The following is a 27,712-nucleotide window of genomic DNA, read 5'->3' as shown; positions in this document are numbered from 1 at the left end:
CAAGATGGACACATATAAGTACCTATAAATCTTCCAGAAATTTATCCTTTTCCTGACATCTTCCTTATACAGTTTATTTCTAAACTATTTCTTGCAGAAATGACTATTTTCCAAAAGTTTATAAAGGATGTTTGACAAGCAGAATTCCCAAGCATAAACAAAATTTTGTGTTACTTTGTGTTAAGAAAGATATTTATTCATACCCAGAAGAAATCTCTGGCACCTTTTTTTAAGTTGGTGTGCAATTTTTCCCATAAACTTCTTGTTTCTGTAAGAAACAGTATTAAAATGAAGCCCAGTGGAAGCTTTAAAAATGCCAGACATTCAAGCTGTATCCTGCATGATAAATTATTTGGGGCTCTTCGTTTCTAGCTTCACAGAGAGCAGCCATTTCATATCCCTTCTAAGGGGAATACATTTCCTTTCCTTATTTCTCTGGAAATAACTTGGGAGAATTCTATGTAATATACACAGTCAAGTTAAGCTATTCATTTTCTCTTAGTCCCATTTACAAATATCAATCTGAAAACAATAATAAATATGGCACATACTTCTCTTATCCTTATTTATCTCACTTGTCCTTATTTACAGTCAAGAAGCAACTAGAGAGACATTTACACTAAAGTTTCTTTAGTGAACTCCCACTGTCATCCCATAGGTTTGTCATTAACGGTCGCATCTTCTCTCGGAAGCTTGGCAAATCAAGTTTGCCTCAGAAAGCCTTGCAGGATATACTTCCTCTTGTGTTGTGCTAGATATGCAGACATTTTAATGTCATGGTTACATGGCAGAATCATTACTTGTCATCTTCAGCTCAGTTGGGCTTCCAAATGTTTATGTTACAATCTGTATATGACATTTACCTTTGGAAGGGAATTTTTAAATCCTTTTTATAGAAATTGAAATTTTCTCAGTTTTATAGAGATATAATTTACATACAATAAAATTCACCAACTTTAAATGCATAGTTTTGTAAATCTTAGAAATTGTACACAGTGGTGTAACCACTACAACATTTAAGATTTAGAACACTACTGTTTCCCTGAAAAGTTTCTCCGCATCTTTTTTCTAGTCAGTTTTCCTTCCCCAATCCTTAGTCACAGAAAACCACCTTCTGGCACTGTAGTTTTGGCTTTTATAAGATTTCACATAAATGGAAATATAAAGTATCTTTTGTGTTGGACTTCTTTCACTTAGCATATTGCTTTTGTATCTATTGATATTTTTTGAGGTTATTTTTTAAGTAGACAGACATAGCTTCTTGTATCAATTTCACAAAAATTATTTAGCTTTATTTTTAATCTTCAGTTTTGCCAAAAGTATTTTTCTGAATAATTTTGCATAAAGGTATAGTCATCTGGATATTCAAATATTTTTAGTGTTGAAACTAAAAACAGAAAACTTGAGGTTTTTTAAATTTTTGAATTCCTGGTTTTGTGTCTATGATTATATTGTTGAAATACACACACACACACGACAGTTTATTCAGACCCAAGAATATGAGTAGGTAAAGATAGAATTCAGAAACCATAACTTAATTTTTTGACCACTGATAAATTACAGTGTGCCTTTACTGACTAGGCAGATAATTAGGTTGTATTCGTTTTTTTTTGCTTGTCTTATTAATGCTTATCATGCTATTAAAAGCAAGTAATATGATATAATACAATTCTTAAAAACAAAATTCAGAAAAGAATTTTATCAGTTGATCTCAGAAAGGATTACCCTGTTTTCTTCTTTCATATTGTAATAGATATTCTTTTTGTCTTTACAAACACTATATTCTGTTCAATTTTTTTAAATGCATTACTGAATTTTAGCTCAAAAAATGTTATTTTTTAAAAATACCTTACAATATTCAGATATCGAGCTTTTTAACTATTTTTAAATAGATTACCTCACTTGACCCTCATAAAGCCATGATAGCTAAGTATTTTCTCCCCCACTACACGGATAAGAACACTGACTCAGGTCATATATTTTTTGTTTAAGTTCAAACAGCTGGTAAGTGCTAGAAATAAAACTCTTGATCCTAGAAGTTATCGGACTCTGAAGTATGCTCTAGAAAGCTTTACTATGGCTTTCAAGTAATGGAACATTTTTTTTTCCCCAACAAGTTTTTGATTTTGTCCCATATTTCTTGTTAGTCAGAGATTCTTGAAGTGTGCTGAATCAAAAACTCTGGGATCAGGCCCAGCTCTGTTTTAATAGCCCTCTAGGTGAACCTGGGGCTTCCCTCATAGCTCAGTTGGTTAAGAATATTCTTTGGCTTCCCTTGTGGCTCAGCTGGTAAAGAATCCGCCTGCAATGCAGGAGATCTGGGTTTGATCCCTGGATTGGGAAGATCCCCTGGAGAAGGGAAAGGCTTCCCACTCCAGTATTCTGGTCTGGAGATTTCCAGGTCGCAGAGGCGGACACGACTGAGTGACTTTGACTTTCACTTCAAGTGAACCTGATGCATGCTGAAGTTTGAGAACCACTGTTTTAAGTCGAGTTTGTGAAGATCATTTTTACCTTGTATGGCATAGATTACTGTGTTTCATTTCCTATAGATATCTATGATTGTAGATAAAATGTTCATTGTTTGGTTCAGATAAAATCTAGGAACACTGCCTCTTCCAACTCATTGTTTTATACAATATTGCTGTTGACAAGAGTTATTTTAACAAATCTATATGGGTACTTATGATATGCCACCCTCTTTCCAAAAATGCAAATTGTGTTATGTCACCAAGAAAAGGCACCAATTTTTTTTCCCCAAATTTAGCAATTTAAACAATTTTGACACTACTTTGTATAGGTGTGTAAGTACATTCAAACTTAAACAAACTGGTTAAAAGTTTACATTCTGTCTCAAATTAATAAGCTTTCATAGGCCTTGGGAGGAACTTTATACGGGAACTCAAGTATTAATAATATAATATCATATGCTAAATTATGATGTCTTTCATTTACATGGTACTTTATTAATATCAAAATATCTTCAGGCACAATATGTCTTTTTGTCCTCAGAGAAGGCCTAACAAATGATTAAGGCAGGCGATTGTCCACTAATAAGTCAAGAGAAAGCAAAAAGCCAAAGTCAATGACTGAACTGAGGTCAAAAGCCTGTTCTTGCAGTTCTTACAACAGGCCTTTTCTCACATAACACTGTCCTCATTTTTTAGAATTCGTTTCTTAAGATGCTGGTTATCTATTCACTTTAATTCAAGAATTACTTATATGTATCTGTTTGGATCATTGTAATACAGTTTATTAACAACTCAAATGCTAATAGTGGGAAACTGTTTTCATTCAATTAATCTCTGAACCTCTGTTGTCTTTTCAGGAACCACTGCTTTGTATTTGTTCCTGGTTATGCATCCTTCCATCCTTAGTAACTCCCCCAGCCCAAAAACCTTTGAGGAGGTACAGTTCTTTAATAGAAATAACTACCACAGGGGGATTGATTGGTAAGATGGGTTATTAGTATAAATCTAAAAGTATATGTACTGTGCACAGTATTAAATTAGTGCTTATAATCAACATTTAAGTCTGTTAGCCTCAAACAGTAGTTATCTCTGTGCCTTGATTAAATAACATGAAGGAGCACAGAAACTATTCATAACAAACTTTTCTCAGTTTATGAAGGGACCTCAAGAGACTCATGTGTAATTTTAACTTGCATTAATTATCTTTGATGGTAATTACAAATAAAAAGAGAAATACCTAATACACAAGAATTTCATTTTTCTCTACTCTTAAGAAAACACTTTCATAATTTTCTGTTCTTATATACTTTGCATCAAAGTGATGCTACAGTTCACATATAATATACTATTTTACTTTGGTACAAAAGATAAATAAATAAAGTTAGACATGTGTATACATGTCATGAGTAATGAAAGCTATCTTTAAAAAGCTATCAACAATATACAAAATTTAATTTTGGGCCTTTGAAATTAGAACCATATCAGCCATCTGAAGAAGAGTTAATTAAAATTAAAACTTAAAATGTCTACTATACACAAAATATGTAACGTAGGAGGAATAGGTGTTACAAACAAACGTGTTAATCCTAAAATGTATCTACAAGTCTTTAATGTACAAATTCTGTGCAGAAAGTGGTGTAAAAGTAAATTCTTATAAGAACTATAGAGCATGAACATAAACATTTTGTGTGTAGTTTAGCATACAGGTTTTATATATTAACTTCTGTTGTCAGATTGCATGATCTCTATTTTATATGTATCAGTGCCCTCAAGGTTTGCTTGTGAGCAGTCCAAATGGAAAGCTAAAGAAATGGATTAAGTATAAGCTGAGCTCCTACTAGGATTTATATATATTCTAATTATTATATATTTTCTTGCCAATTCTTCAGCACACTGGTTGATACTGGTTAATTTTGTAGTATTAAATAATAGCTGTGAGAGTCAAGGATCCATCAACTACTTCAGCTCCTGTGTTCCCACTGACTCAAATAAATATGCTTGTATACAGCAGAATAAAAAATTTAGTCCTTGTTTACATCAAGATTAAAGGGCTTGATTAAAAACTGCTTTGGAAGTAGAGAGGAATGCAATAATACTTAGATTCCCTGGGACTTAAGAATATCTGTGAGAATATTCATTTTTTGAAGAAAAAAAAAAGCTGTTCCTAAGACAGTAATGTGTATAGGGACTATAACAGGAATGAACAGTCCCTTAAGTGGTCCCCAAAGAGATGGCATAAATAAGTAGAAAACGAAAGAGCAATTAAAGATTTTAATAACTTGCTAAAAATACCCCAATTGTAAACACTTTTGATTGACAAATTATGCATTTATAAAAGGCAATTAATACAACAGTAACTGTAAATACCAATCTATTAGCAATAACTAGAGCTTGGCTCTCAAGGACAGCAAACGTATTCAGTCCTTAGACTGGCCTTGCCTCTCCCTGAAGTGTCAGCACCTCAGCAGTCCCTTTAAGACAAGAAAGCCACAAGGTTGAAGTCTGTGTGTCTCAGCGTGCCAAGGTCACTTACAGAATTAGCCCAGGCACAGTTAATTAACCTGGATACATGGATCTGTTCTTTCTGGAGAACTGGGCAAAACCAGGGCTCCCCTATCAGGCAACCTAAACACAGGCTTAGGGCACAAGCAAAGCAGGGCAAATGAAAATGAGAAAACTCCATCTTTGATAAAAAATAGCCAAGATTTACAATCAGAATTTCTAACAAAAATGTTTGATGTAGGCATACAGTTAAGTTTTATATTCTACAGTTTGGTATTATTTTTTATAATTACTTGGGGAGGCAGTGGATGGTTGGAAAAGCACATGGAGGGCCGTACAGCCCTGCTAACATTTAGAAACCCTAAACATCTTAATCTGGCTCTGAGTAAAATCACTTAGAAATACAGGGTCAACCCAGAAACAAATAAATGTGGAGTGTTGCAAAATTTACATCTTTCAGTTTTAAGAAAAAGTGCTGAGCTGTTATGGGAGTCAGTTCAGTTCAGTTCAGTTGCTCAGTCGAGTCCGACTCTTTGCGACCCAATGAATTGCTGCACGCCAGGCCTCCCTGTCCATCACCAGCTCCCGGAGTTCACTCAAACTCACGTCCATCGAGTCGGTGATGCCATCCAGCCACCTCAGCCTCTGTCCTCCCCTTCTCCTCCTGCCCCCAATCCCTCCCAGCATCAGAGTCTTTTCCAATGAGTCAACTCTTCACATGAGGTGGCCAAAGTACTGGAGTTTCAGCTTTAGCATCATTCTTGCAAAGAAATCCCAGGGCTGATCTCCTTCAGAATGGACTGGTTGGATCTCCTTGCAGTCCAAGGGACTCTCAAGAGTCTTCTCCAACACCACAGTTCAAAAGCGTCAATTCTTCAGTGCTCAGCTTTCTTCACAGTCCAACTCTCACATCCATACATGACCACAGGAAAAACCATAGCCTTGACTAGACGGACCTTTGTTGGCAAAGTAATGTCTCTGCTTTTGAATATGCTATCTAGGTTGGTCATAAATTTCCTTCCAAGGAGTAAGCGTCTTTTAATTCCATGGCTGCAGTCACCATCTGCAGTGATTTTGGAGCCCAATAAGATTTAAGGGACTAGATCTGATAGATAGAGTGCCTGATGAACTATGGACGGAGGTTCGTGACATTGTACAGGAGACAAGGATCAAGACCATCCCCATGGAAAGCAAAATGGCTGTCTGGGGAGGCCTTACAAATAGCTGTGAAAAGAAGAGAAGTGAAAAGCAAAGGAGAAAAGGAAAGATATAAGCATCTGAATGCAGAGTTCCAAAGAATAGCAAGAAGAGATAAGAAAGCCTTCCTCAGCGATCAATGCAAAGAAATAGAGGAAAACAACAGAATGGGAAAGACTAGAGATCTCTTCAAGAAAATTAGAGATACCAAGGGAACATTTCATGCAAAGATGGGCTCGATAAAGGACAGAAATGGTTATGGGAGTAGCAAAGCTTAAATGAGGCAGGCATTTCACGTTTAACCCCCAAATTATTAAACCACTCTACTTTGCTCACCAATTCTTTGAATAACCTGAATTCATATTCTCCAAATGTGGACCTGTTTCCACCCTAGAAATATGAAGCTGAATTCTTTACCACCTTGTGTATTCAGCAAACACTTTTCAAGTGCCCATAAGTACCAGTCAGTATGTTAGAAAAATGTGGGCACATAAGCAAACAAGAACTGGCCTCTGCTTTTTCCATGAGCCTCTGGAGTCAGACAAAATCAATACATTTTAGGTCCAAGATCCAGAACTGCCTGAGGACGATTTCAGGGCCTAAAGTGCCGTAGGTATAGACAACTACCAGGAAGGTGGCACAGTGTTCAGAAGTTAAAAGTTATCTGAATTCAGTACCTCCTGCCCTTCTTTTGTGATTTTTGGATCCTTTCTCAGAATAAGCAAGCTTGGAACAAATAAGATACCACTAAGACACTTGACATGACCTTAGCACCCCCGGAACAAGTGTGGGCATCTAAATTAAAAAATGTCCTAAAATTTGGCACCTTCTATTAACACAGTGTATACCAGAACAGATAGCAGATCAAACTTTGCAGAAATGTTTACATGCCTTTACCCCTAAAAGGAACGCCAGCATGACATATGACCAACAAAGCAATCTCCAGAAAAATATAAGATGATTTCTGTGCTGTGCTGAGTTTGAAGACATCACTTTGTTGCACCAGCCAAATTATGTAATATGATAACAACTGGAATCCTTCTAGGAGCTTTATTGTGTGAATGGAAGAAAACCACACACTGCAAAAAGAACTCACCATATCAATGTTAATGTCTCTCTTTTTCAGTAATTATTGAACTACCTTGTCTTGGTAGCTCAAAATCATTGTGGCTTATGAATTAGAGACAGTGCGGGTCTGGAGGGTGAGGCCTTTGTTATAAAATGTAAGAAACCCTAAACGTTAAATTCGCACATCCTTTCTAAAAAGGCCCCTTTGCCTTTAAAAGATGTTCTTTGATGCTTCAGAAACACCCATCATCATATGCTTGAATTCACTTTTATTTGACATTTTGTACAAATGGCACATTATACAAATTCCATTACATCCTACATTTCTGTGCTTCAGGCTACAGGTAGGTATTCCTGTTTTCACTCTGCTGGTGACAAATCTCACCTCACTTAAGGATACAGAACCTAACCTTAGAATATTTGATAGTATTTCATATCTGGGAATATGTACTATTTAAACTTCTATAATTATTCTAACAAGTATCTTACAAATAGCTGTGAAAAGAAAAGAAGCGAAAAACAAAGGAGAAAAGGAGAGATATAAACATCTGAATGCAGAGTTCCAAAGAATAGCGAGGAGAGATAAGAAAGCCTTCCTTAGCGACCAATGCAAAGAAATAGAGGAAAACAAAAGAATGGGAAAGACTAGAGATCTCTTCAAGAAAATTAGAGATACCAAGGGAACATTTCATGCAAAGATGGGCTCAATAAAGGACAGAAATGGTATAGACCTAACAGAAGCAGAAGATATTAAGAAGAGGTGGCAAGAATACACAGAAGAACTATACAGAAAAGATCTTCACTACCAAGATAATCAAAATGGTGTGATCACTCACCTAGAGCCAGACATCCTGGAATGTGAAGTCAAGTGGGCCTTAGAAAGCATCACTATGAACAAAGCTAGTGGAGGTGATGGAATTCCAGTTGAGCTCTTTCAAATTCTGAAAGATGATGCTGTGAAAGTGCTGCACTCAATATGCCAGAAAATTTGGAAAACTCAGCAGTGGCCACAGGACTGGAAAAGGTCAGGTTTCATTCCAATCCCAAAAAAAGGCAATGCCAAAGAATGCTCAAACTACCGCACAATTGCACTCATCTCACATGCTAGTAAAGTAATGCTCAAAATTCTCCAAGCCAGGCTTCAGCAATACGTGAACCATGAACTTCCAGATGTTCAAACTGGCTTTAGAAAAGGCAGAGGAACCAGAGATCAAATTGCCAACATCCTCTGGATCATCGAAAAAGCAAGAGAGTTCCAGAAAAACAGCTATTTCTGCTTTATTGACTATGGCAAAGCCTTTGACTGTGTGGATCACAATTAACTGTGGAAAATTCTGAAAGAGATGGCAATACCAGACCACCTGACATGCCTCTTGAGAAAGCTATATGCAGGTCAGGAAGCAACAGTTAGAACTGGACAAGGAACAACAGACTGGTTCCAAATAGGAAAAGGAGTACGTCAAGGCTGTGTATTGTCACCCTGATTATTTAACTTCTGTGCAGAGTACATCATGAGAAACGCTGGGCTGGAAGAAGCACAAGCTGGAAACAAGATTGCCAGGAAAAATATCAATAACCTCAGATATGCAGATTGCACCACCCTTATGGCAGAAAGTGAAGAGGAACTAAAAAGCTTCTTGATTAAAGTGAAAGAGGATAGTGAAAAAGTTGGCTTAAAACTCAACATTCAGAAAACGAAGATCATGGCATCTGGTCCCATCACTTCATGGGAAATAGATGGGGAAACAGTGGAAACAGTGTCAGACTTTATATTTGGGGGCTCCAAAATCACGGCAGATGGTGATTGCAGCCATGAAATTAAAAGACGCTTACTCCTTGGAAGGAAAGTTATGACCAACCTAGATAGCATATTCAAAAGCAGAGACGTTACTTTGCCAACAAAGGTTCGTCTAGTCAAGTCTATGGTTTTTCCAGTGGTCATGTATGGAAGTGAGAGTTGGACTGTGAAGAAAGCTGAGTGCCGAAGAATTGATGCTTTTCAATTGTGGTGCTGGAGGACTCTTGAGAGTCCCTTGGACTGCAAGGAGATCCAACCAGTCCATTCTAAAAGAGATCAATCCTGGGTGTTCATTGGAAGGACTGATGGTGAGGCTGAAACTCCAATACTTTGGCCAGTCGACTAAGCGACTGAACTGAACTGAATCATTCTAAACAACATAAGTGGCTCTTTATGTGAAAAAATAAGCAAACAGGCAGTCTTTTCACACCACATCTGTTCTGCCCTTTGACACACTTTGTAGTTGAATGTAAGGGCAACACACTGGTGGGAATGAAATTATTTTTTCTTGTGATGAGGTAAAAATGTTTTGTCTAAGTCTGTTTAAAATGCCTTGAACTAGACATACTATTTGTTTTGATCCAGTTTTCTTTTTGGTTGAGCACTCATATTTGTCTGGCTCCAGACGCTCATGCAGTAAAATATTTCTGCTTTCAGATACATTTTATACAGTTAGGTTGATTATTGCCATTTGATCCCTTTGTATCTACATTTTTGTTATTTCCCATACCTTTTTATTGATATTAAGTAGAAAAAGAAAATGTATTTAGAAAAGCATTTTGAAAATACACTATTAGTGTTCTGTATGTTTTTTCCTTGCTAACAGGCTTGGGGGACAAATGCTTAAAGAAAAAGCCTTTTTTTTTTTTTAGGAAACAAATGAATTTTGTTTGTGGGACACCTTTAACATCTTTGACTCACCAGTATATGAGTATAAACCAGAGTTTCATTTTGAGAAATATTCCCTTTCTAGGTATATGGATTTCTTCCCAGTCCCATCTAATGTTACCACTGATTTTCTGTTTGAGAAGAGTGCCAACTACTTCCACTCAGAGGAAGCTCCTAAAAGGGCGGCTTCTTTGGTCCCCAAAGCCAAGATCATCACCATTCTCATTGACCCATCAGACCGCGCATATTCCTGGTACCAGGTAAGGAAAATACTGACAAAACCCAGCAAGTAGAAGAGGAGTATAGAGATGGGAAGGTGGTTTTCAGTAAAAGTCACCACCTCAGGTTTTAACAAAAAAGATTTGTTAGCTTTATATCTTCAAGAAAGGGAATAAATTTCTCTGTTTCCATAGAGAAATGTTCCCTTTAGTTTTTATTAATTTTGCATTCATTTGATTAATTTAATAAAATGTATAATACAATGAAGAAATTAAAGCAAACAATATTATGTGCTTGTATTGTGTGCTTCTATATATCTGTATTTTAAAAGTAAAATGTTATAATTTAAAATCATTCTTTTCATCTAATATGTATATAATGCTGCTATTATTATCTCAGTTTTACAGATAAGAAATATACCTGATTCTACTGAAGCAGAAGTCAGAGGTTTTGTTCTGTAAAGGTCCAGAGAGTAAATATTTCAGGCTTTGCAGGCCATATAATTGCAACTCTTGCCATTGTATTGCAGAAGCAGCCATAGACAATATGTAAATTAATGAGCCTAACTGTGTTCCAGTAAAATTTATTTACAGAAACAAACAACAAGCAGAATTTAGCCCATGGACCATTGATTGATGACCCTGACTCTGAAAGAGCTTAAATAACTGCTTGGGTTGAAGATATAACCTAGTGGCAAAACAGAATATAAGAATGAATTCTTCATCCTTGAAAGCCCAGCCAGAGTCCCCTGTTTTAAGCCTCTTTCTCATATAAACATTGCCATTATGATGTTGGTTAGAACCTAGCACAGAAACGATCACTTTGAAAGAATTTTAACAGATTCTAATAATAAAACTTACACGCCATACATTTTTACCGGAATAAATATTAAAAATAATACCAAAAAACACCTGCCTCAGTGATATTTTATTAATCACCAAATGGAAAAAGTTTAATAAAAAACAGCAATATTAAATATAAGAACATAACAAAATTAATAGAGTGTCTTTAGTCTATTATTCTTAGGAGCTTCCCAAGTGGTACTAGTGGTGAAGAACCCACCTCCAAACGCAGGAGACATATGAAACATGGGTTTGATCCCTGGGTCAGGAAAGTCCCCTGGAGGAGGGCATGGCAACCCCTGCAGTATTCTTGCCTGGAGAATCCCAAGGACAGAGGAGCCTGGTGGGCTACAGTCCATAGGGTCACAAAGAGTTGGACACAACTGCAGTGACATAGGATAGCATAGCATCCTTAGTTATCATTCCTCAGTTTTGTAATTTAAAAACCACTTTCCTGATGGTCATGTGTTCATCCCTTCATTAAATAATTTTAACAACTACCACATGCAAAGTATTGTTCTAAGTATGATTTGAAAGTAAATTAACAAATGTAGATGCTACATTTGAGATTGCTTTCAGTCTAATTGGAGAAATATGTTTAAATAACCAGTGTATAAATCAGAAAGTATTAAGTGACAGATAGACTCCTACAGAGTAATAAAGCCTACCTGATAAAGACCACCAGGGACAACAAGTTAGGTGTATTAATTGGCTGCAGCGGAGGAGCCTGAACACTTGAAGAACTATCAGGCATTTCCCTAAAGAGAGGGAGGATTTGTATGATAGGGAGAAATGTAGATAAAATTAACATGAACTGTTTAATAGGTGCAAGCAAGGCCAGGGCTGGAAAACAGACTAAGAGACTTACTTCCTTAGAAACTCTAAAGTTAAGATAAACATGGAAATAACTGTTATATCCAAAAGTCCTTTATCTGAAACTCTGCACCTGGGCTGGAAATAAGGCTGCTTTTCTGAATTAAAGTGACCCAAAAAGCTCTGATTCACCAGGCAGGACTGGATGCTGCATTCTCACCAATCTCATACATCTAAATTTCTGACAGTCTATGATATTAGAGAACAAAGTTTATCAGCATGGGGTCATTTTTTAAACAAAAGCCATTTTTCCAGGTTCACTAAAGAAAGAACAGATTGTCAGGAAAGGTTTCATGGCTAGGACAGAGTAGGAAAAGGTCATGGGATCTTAACAGGCATATTGATAATAATCTGCGTAACAGGGAGTAGACATCCTGGAAAAATGAAATCCACAATTCCACACTAATCAGTCATGCCCAACTCCTAGAACCATCCTTTAAACCAAAAACACAGCAAATTGACTGATTTGATCTTGCGCCTTTTACCTTTACCGCTAGGTATCTGGAGAAAAAAGAAAACCCGCCTTAATTGACTCAAAGAGGAAGCAGAAAATTGGAGCTTGGCAACCACTTAGCCCCTGAAAAATTGAGAATTTGCTGAAAAAGGAAGCTTCAAGGCTGAAAGCTAACAAAACATCCTAAATATTACAAATAAATCACTCCACAGTGGCAAAATGCAGGCCTTAACAAAGTCTAGTAGAGTTTGTAGTATAGTAATTTGAATCTCAATTGCAGCAAATTTGCTATTCAGCTAGATGTGGTAAACATCCACAAACCCACCACTAAGCCTGAATATTTATTGGTCAATTTAGGGAAAAGGTGATTTCCTCAGACCCCTGGGCCTGAGCCTGAGCCATTATGAAGTGCTTTCCTTTTAGGATTGCTGCCGTCTGCATTTTCTGTACAGTAAGTGGTTCTGATTCACCGCAGAGGTTACCATTAGGTAAAATAATCTTGGCTTTTAGATGCTAGAGTGTGTATGATAAAAGCTGTGGATTTCAGATAATGCACATGTCAGAGTTTTCACCAGTTTCTCCATTTGAATAGCCCATAGGGTTTTTCTCATCTAAAACTGCATTACTAGATGGAACAAAACTATCTGGCAGAACTGGCAGAGTGTTTTGTGCATTATGGATATTAACTGGACATGATAAATGGTTTCTTACAGGCTGAAAGGGGGTGTTAAGGCGACTTTCAAAAGTTTACTTTCAGAATAATATATATATATATACACACTATGGAAATAACTCAGAAAAATAGGTTAAGAAATTCTATCAAGAAGAAGTCCGCCTCTACCAAATAATTCTCAAACATATACTCTCATCAGTGTCGTAATTTTAAAGCCTGATGCTCCAAGCAAGCATTTTCTTCCTTTATTAATTGCAAAACAAATAACTCTCCCTCAGTGAGGCACTCCTTCCTTTAGCTTTGCGACTTGTCACAGAGATTGGTTTTTAATTATTTATGCCTATGGTTCACGTCGGTTTAATTATCCACCTTTTCATCACAGCATCAGCGATCACACGAAGACCCCGCGGCTCTGAAATTCAGTTTCTACGAAGTGATCTCAGCTGGGCCGCGTGCACCCTCTGAGCTGAGAGCCTTGCAGAAGAGATGTTTGGTCCCAGGGTGGTATGCCAGCCATATCGAGAGATGGCTTGTTTATTTCCCCCCCTTTCAGGTACTGAGCGATAGCAATCTACATCGTACTACAGTCTCATTAAGTCAATGACTTTGCCTCTAGGATAGAGGACGTTTTTTACTCATTAAAACATGACTAGCATTTACTCTTTAGCTGTAACGGAGACTCTGGCAAACAATAACAGGCAGAGGTAGAAAAACTAATTCTCTTTCTAGAAGTATTTCAGGATAATTCTCCCTGCCCTATTTTCTAGTGCATGCCTTTCCTGATTGTTAAGAGCTTCAGAAGCTTGATACTCCTGATTTTTATTCTGAGAATAAAGCTCTTAACCAAACAAGGCAAACACTGTTTTGCTTTCAGTGACATTATTTCCCTTTGAACCACCTTGCTGGATTTTTCACAAGTCCTATGTTTTCCTTGGCATCCTTGTTTCTCTCTTTTGCCTCGTGTTAGCCTAGATTACAAAACCAGCCCCTACACTGGATTGCATAAAGCAATCTAATCACATCAGACACAGTGTATACCTGTGTGTCTAGAACCACAATGATCGGAGAAGGCAATGACAACCCACTCCAGTCCTCTTGCCTGGAAAATCCCATGGATGGAGGAGCCTGGTAGGCTGCAGTCCATGGGGTCAAGAAGAGTCAGACATGACTGAGTGACTTCACTTTCACTTTTCACTTTCATGCATTGGAGAAGGAAATGGCAACCCACTCCATTGTTCTTGTCTGGAGAATCCCAGGGACAGAGGAGCCTTGTGGGCTGCCGTCTATGGGGTCGCACAGAGTCGGACATGACTGAAGCGACTTAGCAGCAGCAGCAGCAGCCACAATGATACCATACATGCAAACATATATGGCTATTTAAATTTCTATTCAAATTATATAAAATTAAAAATTGTTTCTCAGTCACAGTAGCCACACTTCAAATGTTCAATAGCCACCAGTTAGATACCACAGCCTCACAGTATGTCCATCAACACAGAAATTTCTGATGAACAATGCTGGTATAAACTAAATAGAAACACTCGAGAAGATGTGTGAGCAGGAATTGCTTTCCAGGCATTATGGCCCTTCATCACCATCCCCTGTCATTTATCTTGCTGGGACCACCCCTTTCCCTCACCAGAGTAACAAGCAAATTCTTCCCTTTAGTCTGTTGAGGAACTTCTGTTTACTCTAAGGTTTTCTAGTAATCTTACCTTTTTCTCCAAATGGATTATCAAAGAATTTCTAAAAACTTTACAGTGCTGCTCCTTTGACTGGAATCATGGATAATGATATGTCCTCTGTCCCATGGTACCTGGTCCGGTCACTTTTCTTCTTTCCTACAAGTCTCCTTCCCAGCTTGAATCATGGAATCGTTGCTCTATCTGTTTTTAAACTTGATTTTCATTTGTGATTTTATAGTCACCTTTCTTAAGCTCTCTTGGTACTCAAATTTTTTTGTTTGTTTTCATAGTGTTTGCAGGATGTCTCAAACTATAAAACATGAATGCATTTAATTAGTGTGATTTATTTTTTGTTCCATGTCATTAATGAGGATGGCCTGGCTAAGTCTTAACAACAATGAATGCAAATCCCCTCAGTACAGTGTCTTAAAATGGAATAAATTTAAAGTGCAGAATTTTTGTATCATGTTGTTACATGTCTTTTTCCAATTTGCATTGTCTTTTTTTTTTTTTATTTCTTTGGTCACTTAGCTGCTAATTATTGATGGGCAACAGCTAAGAACTGATCCTGCTACAGTGATGGATGAAGTACAGAAGTTTCTAGGAGTCTCTCCTCATTATAATTACTCAGAAGCATTAACGTAAGTTTATATTCTAATTAATTATTGAAGTTTCAGCAGAGAGCTGATTTTAGAGAAGTTGTAGTTTGGTGATGCAGCTATTGAGTTAGCTGCCTCCTTACATACTGATTATTTTCAAGTTGATGTTAACCACTTGAGAAAGAACATGTCAACAGTTTGGCTATGAAATGTCCAAAGTCCCCTATTGATTTCTAACTAGGGAAGTTTTCTCTGGAAGGAAAAAAGAGGAAGAAAGGGTTTTAAGTCTTAAAAGCAACAGCTAACCATAAAAGAGGTTACTGGAACTGTGTTGGAAGCACTAAGCCTATTTAACCAGACAGCATTGAGACCTTTTGGAAGTATAAGAAGACCTCTTGAACTAGGTGATTTATGAGCTCCTCTCTCTTTTGTGTAATTTTAAAAAACAAACATCACACAGCAAGAAATAGCCCGATAGGTGGCTGAATAAGCAGAGAGAGAGGTGCTAGTATTACTCTTACACATACTTCCATTTTTTGGTCTTTACCCACCGTATGACTAACCTTATCACCTTTTCTTCAGAGGCCTCAGCTGTTACAGCTCTCGTTTGGTTTTCTTTTGCTGGTTCCCACTCATTTTCTTAGGTAGTCAGTTCCATCAGGTGGGAGCCAGGGTGACAGAAGAAAAGCAACAAGGAGTTAAGGACCCCACAAATACCTGAGAGTGAGTGGCCGAGGTACCTGCCTCTCTTGCCTCACTTTAATCCTGACTCTGGACTTTATCTAACATTTTAAATAAAACCTCCATCTGACTTTCTCCATTTATGCTACTGTTGTTGCTGTTTAGCTGCTTAGTCCAACTCCTTGTGAGTGTCCAACTCTTTACGACCCCATGGACTATAGCCCGCAAGGCTCCTCTATCTGTGTCTTCTCCAGGCAAGAATACTAGAGTGGGTTACCATGCTTCCCTCCATGGGATCTTCCCAACCCGGGGGTTCAGCCCACGTCTCCTGCTTGACAAGGCAGGTTCTTTACCAATGAGCCTCCTGAGAAGCCCAGCAATCAGGTGTGTGAGGGATGTTTCTTCCTTTTTCACATGCAACTGGAACAGGCAACTGAGAGAGCCTGAGTTGGATGAGCCATGGACCTGGCTCTCACTGTAGTATATATATTACATATATATAATATAAAATGTTATATTATATAGATATATAATTTTATATTATATATATAATATTGTATTTTACATATATGTAATATATATATAATTTTAGGGTTACAGACTGAGCCTTAAAGAAACCAATTAAGACTGTAGTATGGGATTCTTCCATTCTATATCTCAGTATAAAACTCAGTTCTATAGATCAATTGATTTTCTCTTTTCATTGTACTCTTCATACTGTAGCAGTTTAGAAAGTGAGATACAGGATTCCTTTAGTTTTCACCATCCCTTACAGTAAAAGGTTTGCAGACAACCATCTAATATTGCAAACATCTTGCACAAATCATATGTAGAGACACACATGTAAGAGAGAGATTTTGATTTAGAGAACAAAGGAGTAGGTGGAACTCAAGAGTTTTGCGCTTCCTCTCTAAGAGTCATTTACTCTGTTGTTACTGTTAACCTTCTGACCTTCATGTTTTCTATAGAGAGTCCTATCAGAGCTTTGGTGAGCTGAGTTGAAGTACCAACACAGACACTAGCCTCAGGTATTTAACTTTCAGCTTGACCTTAAAGAAAATTGAGTGATTTTAGCTTCAGTTAGAAATTCGAGCCCACTTTCTTCTTTATGTCTTTTTAAGTATCTCTTAGAAAAGAAAGCTTTTATTTTCTAAACAGGTTTCTAACTCAAGTTGGCTTATCTTTGGATCTTTTTTATAGAGTATATAGCAAAGCACTGCATTTCAGAAAGAAGAATTGGAGTATTTTCTAAAGACATAATCTCTTTTTCTTATGGAATGGTCCTTGACCTGCACGCTGTGTATGTGTCCCCTTTGTATCCAGCTCAGCAGCAAGCTTTTTATTCACCTCCACTGCTAAGTAAAGGGAGTGTAAACTTAAGGGAAATAATACCAAAGCAAAATACTGTATACAAAGAACTGTGGGTCACTTTGCACCTGGGAGGTGTCTGACTCAAATTACCCTTGTATGGTTCTGCAGCCTGGTTGGGGGCTCAGTGGGTGAAGTAGCAAGATAAGATGTGTGTAGTCTCTGAAACCACAGTTTCTGGTCCAGTAGGGCTGCCCAGGCACTCACCCTGCTGATAACGTACTGCCGTTCGGTTTCTTTTTATATTCTCTGGTCAATCAGTTGGCCTGACACACCTTGGAAAAAACAGCAGTGTACCTGTTGTAGAATATTTGGAATTTCACGTCATTGACTTAGGTCTGAATTCTCCTTCAACCATGCCCTTTGCAGTTTTTCTGAATCCTGCCCTCAAAATTTAGTTATTCTTGTTAAAATAACTGTACTGGTAAGTTGTTTCTCTGGTGCTTTGGACATGTTGGGGATGACTGGATGTACAAAATGCATGTTCGCAAGAATGTCTTTAATTGCATTATATTTTTCCTGCTAAGGATAGTGAAGACTACCTCTTTGGTAGTTAAAAAATTATTTAAAGCCTTCTGATAATGTACTAAACTGCAAACAGATATGAATTCTCAACTAACCACATAAATTCAGTTCTTTGCACACAATACAATAAATCAATGAAACTAGACCTCTGCAAAAGTTTTACCATACAATTTTGGCATAAACGAGTACTCCAGTGTAAGAGATCTACAATCTCCTGATTATCTTCAATATAAAAATGTTCCAATTTCAAAACTATTTTCAAGAAAAATGGCAATAAATCTCCATCATTAAGAGTATTATTTAGTCCATTCCACAGTCGCTACAGAAGTGTTCAAGACTTCTAAATTTCATAAAGTAATGGATGGTCTATATCTTAAAATGACTTAGTACTGTCATCATGGATTTTAGATGATATACTGAATACATAAAAATCTTATCTTCTTGGGACTTTCCTGGTTGTCCAGTGGTTAAGGTTTCATGCTTCCAATGCAGGGGGCATGGATTCAATCTCTGGTCAGGGAACTAATATCCCACATGCTGTGTGGTGTAACCAAAATAAAAGTTTTTAGAAATCAGATTTTCTTAGTGTCGTTGTTATCGGAAATAAGCAGTATAAGCTTTAAAAAATATGAATGGGAACTTTCTCATTCAATTAAGTAATTCACATTTTATAATTCTTGTTCAACATAACCTTAATCACTAAACTATAAATAGGATTGATATGCCAACATTATTTTAGCTTGTATATTATGTGTTATATAGTGTTTAAGCTGTCTAATCATTTAAAAAAAAGCAGGAAAAATAATGCTCAGTGTGGCGTTGTGCTAAACTGAACTAGCACATACAGTTTATATATGTGTTAAACTAAAACTAAAATGAAAGTTTTTTTATAAACTTTATAAACTAAAATGAAAAACATGTAAACTTTTAATTTTCCCATGAATATATCCACTAACAATTATATCCAGCCACCAGTGACTGTGACAAGTCTTCACACTTACTGAACCTGACATCTCTATTTCTCAGTTAACCTGTTCATTAACATGAATGAAACCAGACTGAGTTATATGAATTTTTAATAATAATTTACTATGAAAACTTCAATAAATGGACAATAAGGATTTGAAGGCAAAGAGTTAAATGAAGATTGTGTGTGTGTGTGTGTATTTTGTTCTATGGATGGGGTTACCTAAGTCATAAAGAACTGAAGCTGCTTCTGTTTCTAATATCACTTCCTCTGGCAACCAAATCTATTGGTCAAAGAATCGTTTCCCATTTTAGATGAGTTTGAGTAAAACTGTGCCAAAATAAAACTATTTTGGTAGCAAAAAACAGTAGCCATAGTAGCTAAAATCTGCTGGTTCTTAGATGACCTGTGAAACAGCTGGAAATGCTAAGTGAAAAGGAAGAAAACAATCTATTCCAATTTCATATAAATTTGTTTTAAAAGTGGTTATAACATTTCAAAATCAGTATACATTTATATGTTCTAAATACTTTATATATAATACTACTATGTGCTGGGTACTAAGTGCTGGGTACCAAGCCAAAAGTCCCTCAAAAGTAAGCTGAGGGGGCAGGACTGAAACACACTTATTCCTCTGGAGCCTGTACTGCCAATCTACTAAGCTCTTCAAATTGGCACAAAAACCAGAGAAAAATGATACTGTGAAGTTTTACTAATGAATAGTATAACAAGAGGAAGTATTTCCTTTAAAAAACTGAAACCTTAAAATGAGTTTTTTAAGTTGTCTCAGACATTATTATAAAAAGACTTCATTTCTAGAGAAATGCAAATCAAGACTATAGTGAGGTACCACCTCACACCAGTTAGAATGGGCATCATTAAAGTCTACAAATAAATGCTGGAGAGGGTGTGGAGAAAAGAGAACCCCGTACACTGTTGGTGGGAATGTAAGTTGGTGCAGCCACTATGGAAAACAGTATGGAGGTTTCTCAGCAAACTAAAAATAGAATTACCATGTGATCCAGGGTTCCGATCCTGGGAATATATCTGAACAAAACTATAATTCAAAAAGAATACATGCAGCCATTCATAGCAGCACTATTCACGATAGCCAAGACATGGAAACAACCTAATTGTCCATCAACAGATGAATGGATAAGGAAGATGTGGTATGTATATATAATGGAATAATACTCAGCCATGAAAAAGAATGAAATAATGCCATTTACAGCAACATGGATGCCACTAGAGATTATCATACTAAGTGAATTAAGTCTGAGACAGAAAAATACCATATGATATCACTTATATGTAGAATCTAAAATATGACACAAATGATCCTATCTATGAAGGAGAAACAGACTCACAGACATAGAGAACTGACTTCTAATTACCAAGGAAGCAATTGACCTAGAGCGAGACATCCTGGAGTGTGAAGTCAAGTGGGCCTTAAGAAGCATCACTATGAATAAAGCAGATGGAGGTGATGGAATTCCAGCTGAGCTATTTCAAATCCTAAAATATGATGCTGTTAAAGTGCTACACTCAATATGCCACCAAATTTGGAAAACTCAGCAGTGGCCACAGGACTGGAAAAGGTCAGTTTTCGTTCCAATCCCAAAGAAAGGCAATGCTGAAGAATGTTCAAATTATCGCACAGTGGCACTCATTTCACATGCCAGCAGGATTATGTTCAAAATCCTTCAAGCTAGGCTTCAGCAATAGGTGAACCAAAAACTTCCAGGTGTCCATGCTAGATTTAGAGAACGTAGAGGAACAAGAGATCATATTGCCAATATACACTGGATCATAGAAAAAGCAAGGGAATTCCAAAAAAAAATCTACTTCTGCTTCATTGACTATGCTAAAGCCTTTGACTGTGTAGATCACAACAAACTGTGGAATATTCTTAATGACATGGGAACACCAGACCTCATTACCTGCCTCCTGAGAAACCTGTATGTAGGACAAGAAGCAACAGTTAGAACTGGACATGGAACAACAGACTGGTTCCAAATTGGGAAAAGAGTACATCAAGGCTATATATTGAACCCTCCTTACTTAACTTAAATGCAGAGTACATCATTCGAAATGCCAGGCTGGATGAATCACAAGCTTGAATCAAGATTGCCAGGAGAAATATCAACAACCTCAGATATACAGATGATACCATTCTAATGGCAGAAAGTGAAGAGGAATTCAAGAGCCTCTTGATGAAGGTGAAAAAGGAGAGTGAAAAAGCTGGCTTAAAACTCAACATTCATAAAACAAAATTATGGCATCCAGTCTTATCACTTCATGGCAAATAAATGAGGAAAATGTGGAAATAGTGTCAGATTTCATTTTCTTGGGCTCCAAAATCTATGCAGATGGTGACTGCAGACACAAAATAAAAGACACTTGCTCCTTGAAAGAATAGCTATGACAAACCTAGACAGTGTTTTAAAAAGCTGAGATATCCCTTTGCTGACATAGGTCCATATAGTCAAAGCTATGGTTTTTCCAGTAGTCATGTATGGATATGAGAGTTGGACCATAAAGAAGGCTGAGCACTGAAGAAATGATGTTTTCAAACTGTGATGCTGGAAAGACTCTTGAGAGTCTCTTGGACAGCAAGGAGATCAAGCTTTAAGGAGATCTTAAAGAAAATCAACACTGAATATTCATTCAAGGACTGCGGCTGAAGTGCCAGTACTTTGGCCACCTGATGTGAAGAGCCAACTCATTGGAAGAAACCCTGATGCTGGGAAAGATTGAGGGCAAGGGAAAAGGGGGTGACAGAGGATAAAATGGTTGGTTGTCATCACTGACTCAATGGACATGAGCCTGAACAAACTCCAGGAGATAGTGAAGGAGAGGGAAGCTGGGCATGCTGCAGTTCATGAGGTTGCAAAGAGTCAGACATGACTCAGTGACTGAACAACAACAAAGGGGTGAGTGGGTGGGGGGAGGATGGACTGGGAGTTTGGGGTTAATAGATGCAAACTATTATATATAGAATGGGTGGACAACAAGGTCCTACTGTATAGCACCAGGAACTATGTCAATGTCCCCGGATAAACCATAATGGAAAAGAATATAAAAAAGAATGTATATGGATGTACAACTGGTCATTTGGCCATATAGCAGAAATTAACACAATGTTGCAAATCAACTTTCAGTTAAGTTCAGTTGCTCAGTTACTTCCGACTCTTTGAGACCCCATGGACTGTAGCACCCCAGGCTTCCCTGCCCATCACCAACTCCCAGAGCTTGCTCAAACCATGCCTATCGAGTTGGTGATGCCATCCAACCAACTCATCCTCTGTCATCCCCTTCTCCTCCTGCCTTCAATCTTTCCCAGCATCAGGGTCTTTTCCAATAGTTTTTCACATCAGGTGGCCAAAGTATTGGAGCTTCAGCTTCAGCATCAGTCCTTCCAATGAATATTCAGGACTAATTTCCTTTAGGATTGACTGGTTGGATCTCCTTGCAGTCCAAGGGACTCTCAAGAGTCTCCTCCAACACCACAGTTCAAAATCATCAACTCTTCAGCGCTCAGCTTCCTTTATAGTCCAATTCTCACATCCATACATGACTACTGGAAAAACCGTAGCTTTAACTGGATGGACCTTTGTTAGCAGTGTAATGTCTCTGCTTTTAAAAATGCTGTCTAGGTTGGTCATAGCTTTTCTTCCAAGGAGCAAGCATCTTTTAATTTCACAACTGCAGTCACCATCTGCAGTGATTTGGGAGCCCCCAAAATAAAGTCTTTCACTGTTTCCACCATTTCCCTATTTGCAATGAAATGATGGGACTAGATGCCATAATCTTAGTTTTCTGAATGTTGAGTTTTAAGCCAACTTTTTCATGCTCCTCTTTCACTTTCAGCAAGAGGCTTTTTAGTTCCTCTTCACTTTCTGCCATAAGGGTAGCGTCACCTGCATATCTGAGGTTATTGTTATTTCTCCCGGCAATCATGATTCCAGCTTGTGCTTCATCCAGTCCAGCATTTCCCATGATGTACTCTGCATATAAGTTAAATAAGCAAGGTGACAATATACAGCCTTGACGTACTCCTTTCCCAATTTGGAAGCAGTCTGTTATTACATGTCCAGTTCTAACTGTTGCTCCTTGACCTGCATACAGATTTCTCAGGAGGCAAGTCAGGTGGTCTGGTATTGCCATCTCTTTCAGAATTTTCCAGTTTGTTGTAATCCACACAGTCAAAGGCTTTGGCATAGTCAATGAAGCAGAAGTAAATGTTTTTCTGTAACTCTCTTGCTTTTTTGATGACCCAACGGATGTTGGCAATTTGATCTCTGGTTCCTCTCCTTTTTCTAAATACAGCTTGAACATCTGGATGTTCATGGTTCAAGTACTGTTGAAGCCTGGCTTGGAGAATTTTCAGCATTACTTTGCTAGCATGTGAGATGAGTGGAATTGTGCTGTAGTTTGAACATTCTTTGACATTGCCTTTCTTTGGGATTGGAATGAAAACTGACCTTTTCCAGTCCTGTGGCCACTGCTGAGTTTTCCAAATTTTCTGGCATATTGAGTGCAGCACTTTCACAGCATCATCTGTTAGGATTTAAAATAACTCAACTGGAATTCCATCACCTCCACCTGCTTTGTTTGTAGTGATGCTTCCTAAGGCCTACTTGACTTCACATTCCAGAATGTCTGGCTCTAGGTGAGTGATCATGCCATCATGGTTATCTGGGTCATGATGATCTTTTTTGTATAGTTCTTCTGTGTATTCTTGCCACCTCTTCTTAATATCATCTACTTCTGTTAGGTCCATACCATTTCTGTCCTTTATTGTCCCCATCTTTGCAAGAAATGTTCCCTTGGTATCTCGAATTTTCTTGAAGAGATCTCCAGTCTTTCCCATTCTGTTGTTTTACTCTATTTCTTTGCATTGATCACTGAGAAGGCTTTCTTATCTCTCCTTGCTATTCTTTGGAACTCTGCATTCAGATGGGTATATCTTTCCTTCTCTCCTTTACTTTTCACTTTGCTTCTTTTCACAGCTATTTGTAAGGCCTCCTCAGACCTTTTGCATTTCTTTTTTGGGGGATGGTCTTGATCACTGATTCCTGTACAATGTCACGACCCTGTATATTACATGAACAGTGGAAGTGAGATTCAAGGGATTAGATCTGGTAGACACAGTGCCTGAAGAACTATGGACTGAGGTTTGTGAAATCAACTATACTTCAATTAAATAAATAAATATAAATGTGATATATACATCCAATGGAATACTATTCACTAATTAAAACAGGATAAATTTTTAAATACACTAAAAATAAATAAGTAAAAATAAAAGAATTCCCCTCCAGACACAGTCACTATGCACAATAAATGTATAATGATAATGATATTCAAATTAAAATCACATCAAAATACCACTAGAATAGCTATAATCCAAAAGACAATACCAAATATTGGCACAAATGTGGAGAAATTGGTAACCTCATATACTTCTGATAGTAATGTACAGCCACTTCAGAAAAGCAGTTTTACAGTTTCGTAAAAATTAAACAAAAGTTTACAAGTAATCCAATGCCATGCCTACGAATCTACCCCAAAAGAAATGAAAACCTTTGTTCACAAAGAATTGTTCACAGCAGCATTATTCATAATAACCAAAAGCTGGAACCAGTCTGGTAAATAGATTTAAGAAAATTTGGCATATCCACACAATTCAGTATTCATTCATGAAAATAACAATGCAATGTAAAGACATTTCAAACAGCCTTGCACCTAAGTATAATCTGAATGTTCCCTGGAATTCACTTGCCCAAGGGTAAGATGAGGGTCACATTTTCATTAACAAAGAGAATGTTACCATTTGGAAGCTGAGTCATTGGAGAATCTTGATTGTCCCTGCCCACAAGTCTCTTCCAGTTATTTCTAGACATCCCCAGGTGATATCAATATTTCACACAAACTTAAGTACCAGTCCATTCTTGTTTTATTCTAAATTTAATTCAACAAAGATTTGTTGAATGACAATATTATGTCATGACTCTGGGAACACAATGATAAAGTCACCTTACCTCCAGGGAGGAGTAAACATGGAGAGACACTAAACAACACTTAATTTTTCTCCAAAATGTTCCTAGCCAGTACTGCTTCCCACATGAAATGACTAGCTGCCAGTGCCTACATGGAAAGGTTGTTTCCTTGGTGTTCTACCAGATATTAGTGGTCCTGAGGGACGCTGCTGGTATTATAAAAAGACTGGAATAAGATCTTTCTAACACCATACACAAAAATAAACTCAAAATGGATTAAAGATCTCAACGTAAGACCAGAAACTATAAAACTCCTAGAGGAGATCATAGGCAAAACACTCTCCGACATACATCACAGCAGGATCCTCTATGACCCACCTCCCAGAATATTGGAAATAAAAGCAAAAATAAACAAATGGGACCTAATTAACCTTAAAAGCTTCTGCACAACAAAGGAAACTATTAGCAAGGTGAAAAGACAGCCTTCAGAATGGGAGAAAATAACAGCAAATGAAGCAACGGACAAACAACTAATCTCAAAAATATACCAGCAACTCCTACAGCTCAACTCCAGAAAAATAAATGACCCAATCAAAAAATGGGCCAAAGAACTAAATAGACATTTCTCCAAAGAAGACATACAGATGGCTAACAAACACATGAAAAGATGCTCAACATCACTCATTATCAGAGAAATGCAAATCAAAACCACTATGAGGTACCATTTCACGCCAGTCAGAATGGCTGCAATCCATAAGTCTACAAGCAATAAATGCTGGAGAGGGTGTGGAGAAAAGGGAACCCTCTTACACTGTTGGTGGGAATGCAAACTAGTACAGCCACTATGGAGAACAGTGTGGAGATTCCTTAAAAAACTGGAAATAGAACTGCCTTATGATCCAGCAATCCCACTGCTGGGCATACACACTGAGGAAACCAGAAGGGAAAGAGACACGTGTACCCCAATGTTCATCGCAGCACTGTTTATAATAGCCAGGACATGGAAGCAACCTAGATGCCCATCAGCAGATGAATGGATAAGAAAGCAGTGGTACATATACACAATGGAGTATTACTCAGCCATTAAAAAGAATACATTTGAATCAGTTCTAATGAGATGGGTGAAACTGGAACCTATTATACAGAGTGAAGTAAGCCAGAAAGAAAAACACCAATACAGTATACTAACGCATATATATGGAATTTAGAAAGATGGTAACAATAACCCTGTGTATGAGACAGCAAAAGAGACACGGATGTATAGATCAGTCTTATGGACTCTGTGGGAGAGGGAGAGGGTAGGGAGATTTGGGAGAATAGCTTTGAAACATGTATAATGTCATGTATGAAACGAGTCGCCAGTCCAGGTTCGATGCACAGTAGTGGATGCTTGGGGCTGGTACACTGGGATGACCCAGAGGGAGGGTAGGGGAGGGAGGAGGGTGGAGGGTTCAGGATGGGGAACGTGGGTATACCTGTGGCAGATTCATTTTGATATTTGGCAAAACTAATACAATATTGTAAAGTTTAAAAATAAAATAAAATTAAAAAAAAAAAAAGATCTTTCTCCATCTCTGTCAAGCTTCTTCACTTGGGATCTGAATTGCTTACAAGGTCCTTCATCAGCATCAGTCCCTCACCTTCTCAGGCAACCTGAAAAATAATATGATCTTCATTTACCTTCCTCTCCTTTTTGTTCCCACTATGATACACTTATACCACTGCCTGTGAACTTATGCATATAGATGTCTGGGCTAGGTGTCAGCTGCACAGACACATATTTTTCTCAGTGAAGTCTAGCATGACAGCTCACTGCATGAGATGTAATCAATTACCAGAAGTGAAAGAAAACCTATTTTTATTTTGATTTTTAATTTTAATACATGTGAAGTTTAATGTTCCTTAAAGAAACATTATATCAGAAGCTGCTCATTTTAATATAAGGTATGTGAATGACCTGGAGAAGGCAATGGCACCCCACTCCAGTACTCTTGCCTGGAAAATCCCATGGACGGAGGAGCCTGGTGGGCTGCAGTCCATGGGGTCACTAAGAGTCAGACACGACTGTGCGACTTCACTTTCACTTTTCCCTTTCATGCATTGGAGAAGGAAATGGCAACCCACTCCAGTGTTCTTGCCTGGAGAATCCCAGGGAAGGAGGAGCCTGGTGGGCTGCCGTCTATGGGGTCATACACAGTTGGACATGACTGACTTAGTAGCAGCAGCAGCATGTGTATGACCCAGGCATGTATCTACAGTTAGGTATATTAACAACAACAACAAAAACTCATAATAATAGCAGGCCTGAATGAGTCAGAGTTCAATTATGGAAATTACTAATGACAAAATGTTAATGAAAAATGCTATATCAATAGCAGACTTTCAGAAATGTTGTATTAAAGCTTCCCAGCTTTCATGTATAGATTATTTCAATCATAGTCCTTATTTTTTAATGATTTACTTTATTGAAGTTAGTTGATTTATTAATGCTCTCCTTTCTTATACCTTTGAGTATGAAACTAATTTTTTCAGTTGCCTTACAGATTCAAACAAGAAAATAAGCAACATGGAGACATATCATGTTGTGTCCTGATCCCACACAATCACTTTTTCAACTTTTTAAATAATTTTTAAAAATTTAATTAGTTGCCAAGGCATGTGGACTCTCCCTGAACCAGGGATCAAACCCATGTGTACCCTGCATTGACATGTGGATTCTTAACCACTGGATCCTCAGGAAGTCCACATAATCACTTTAATAATGACTGAAATGGGCTCTGCACAAGCAGATGTGAGTAATCCTGTAGTGTCTCTAATACCCAAGCAGTGCAGATAGAGAGATATAGGTTTGCCTTCTTCTCACAGATGTGTATTTGGCCTTTGGCATAGAGGGTAAAGTA

At 37.6% G+C, this 27,712-nt stretch overlaps 1 protein-coding gene across 3 annotated transcripts in view; it reads left to right on the top strand.

Annotated features, from left to right (window-relative positions):
* Window positions 1-27,712, top strand: part of LOC133249225 (bifunctional heparan sulfate N-deacetylase/N-sulfotransferase 3) — a 184,083-nt gene that overhangs the window by 144,534 nt on the left and 11,837 nt on the right. For all 3 annotated transcript variants that reach the window (XM_061419299.1, XM_061419300.1, XM_061419301.1), the window contains 4 exons: window positions 3,329-3,452; window positions 10,010-10,184; window positions 13,368-13,538; window positions 15,202-15,311. In XM_061419299.1, the coding sequence (XP_061275283.1) occupies window positions 3,329-3,452; window positions 10,010-10,184; window positions 13,368-13,538; window positions 15,202-15,311 (580 nt within the window). The remainder of the gene's footprint in view (window positions 1-3,328; window positions 3,453-10,009; window positions 10,185-13,367; window positions 13,539-15,201; window positions 15,312-27,712) is intronic.

The sequence above is a fragment of the Bos javanicus genome, chromosome 6, assembly GCF_032452875.1.
Source record: "Bos javanicus breed banteng chromosome 6, ARS-OSU_banteng_1.0, whole genome shotgun sequence".
Taxonomy (NCBI): Eukaryota; Metazoa; Chordata; class Mammalia; order Artiodactyla; family Bovidae; genus Bos; species Bos javanicus.
The sequence above is the reverse complement of the archived record's forward strand: the minus strand, read 5'-3'. Positions and strand labels throughout refer to the sequence as shown.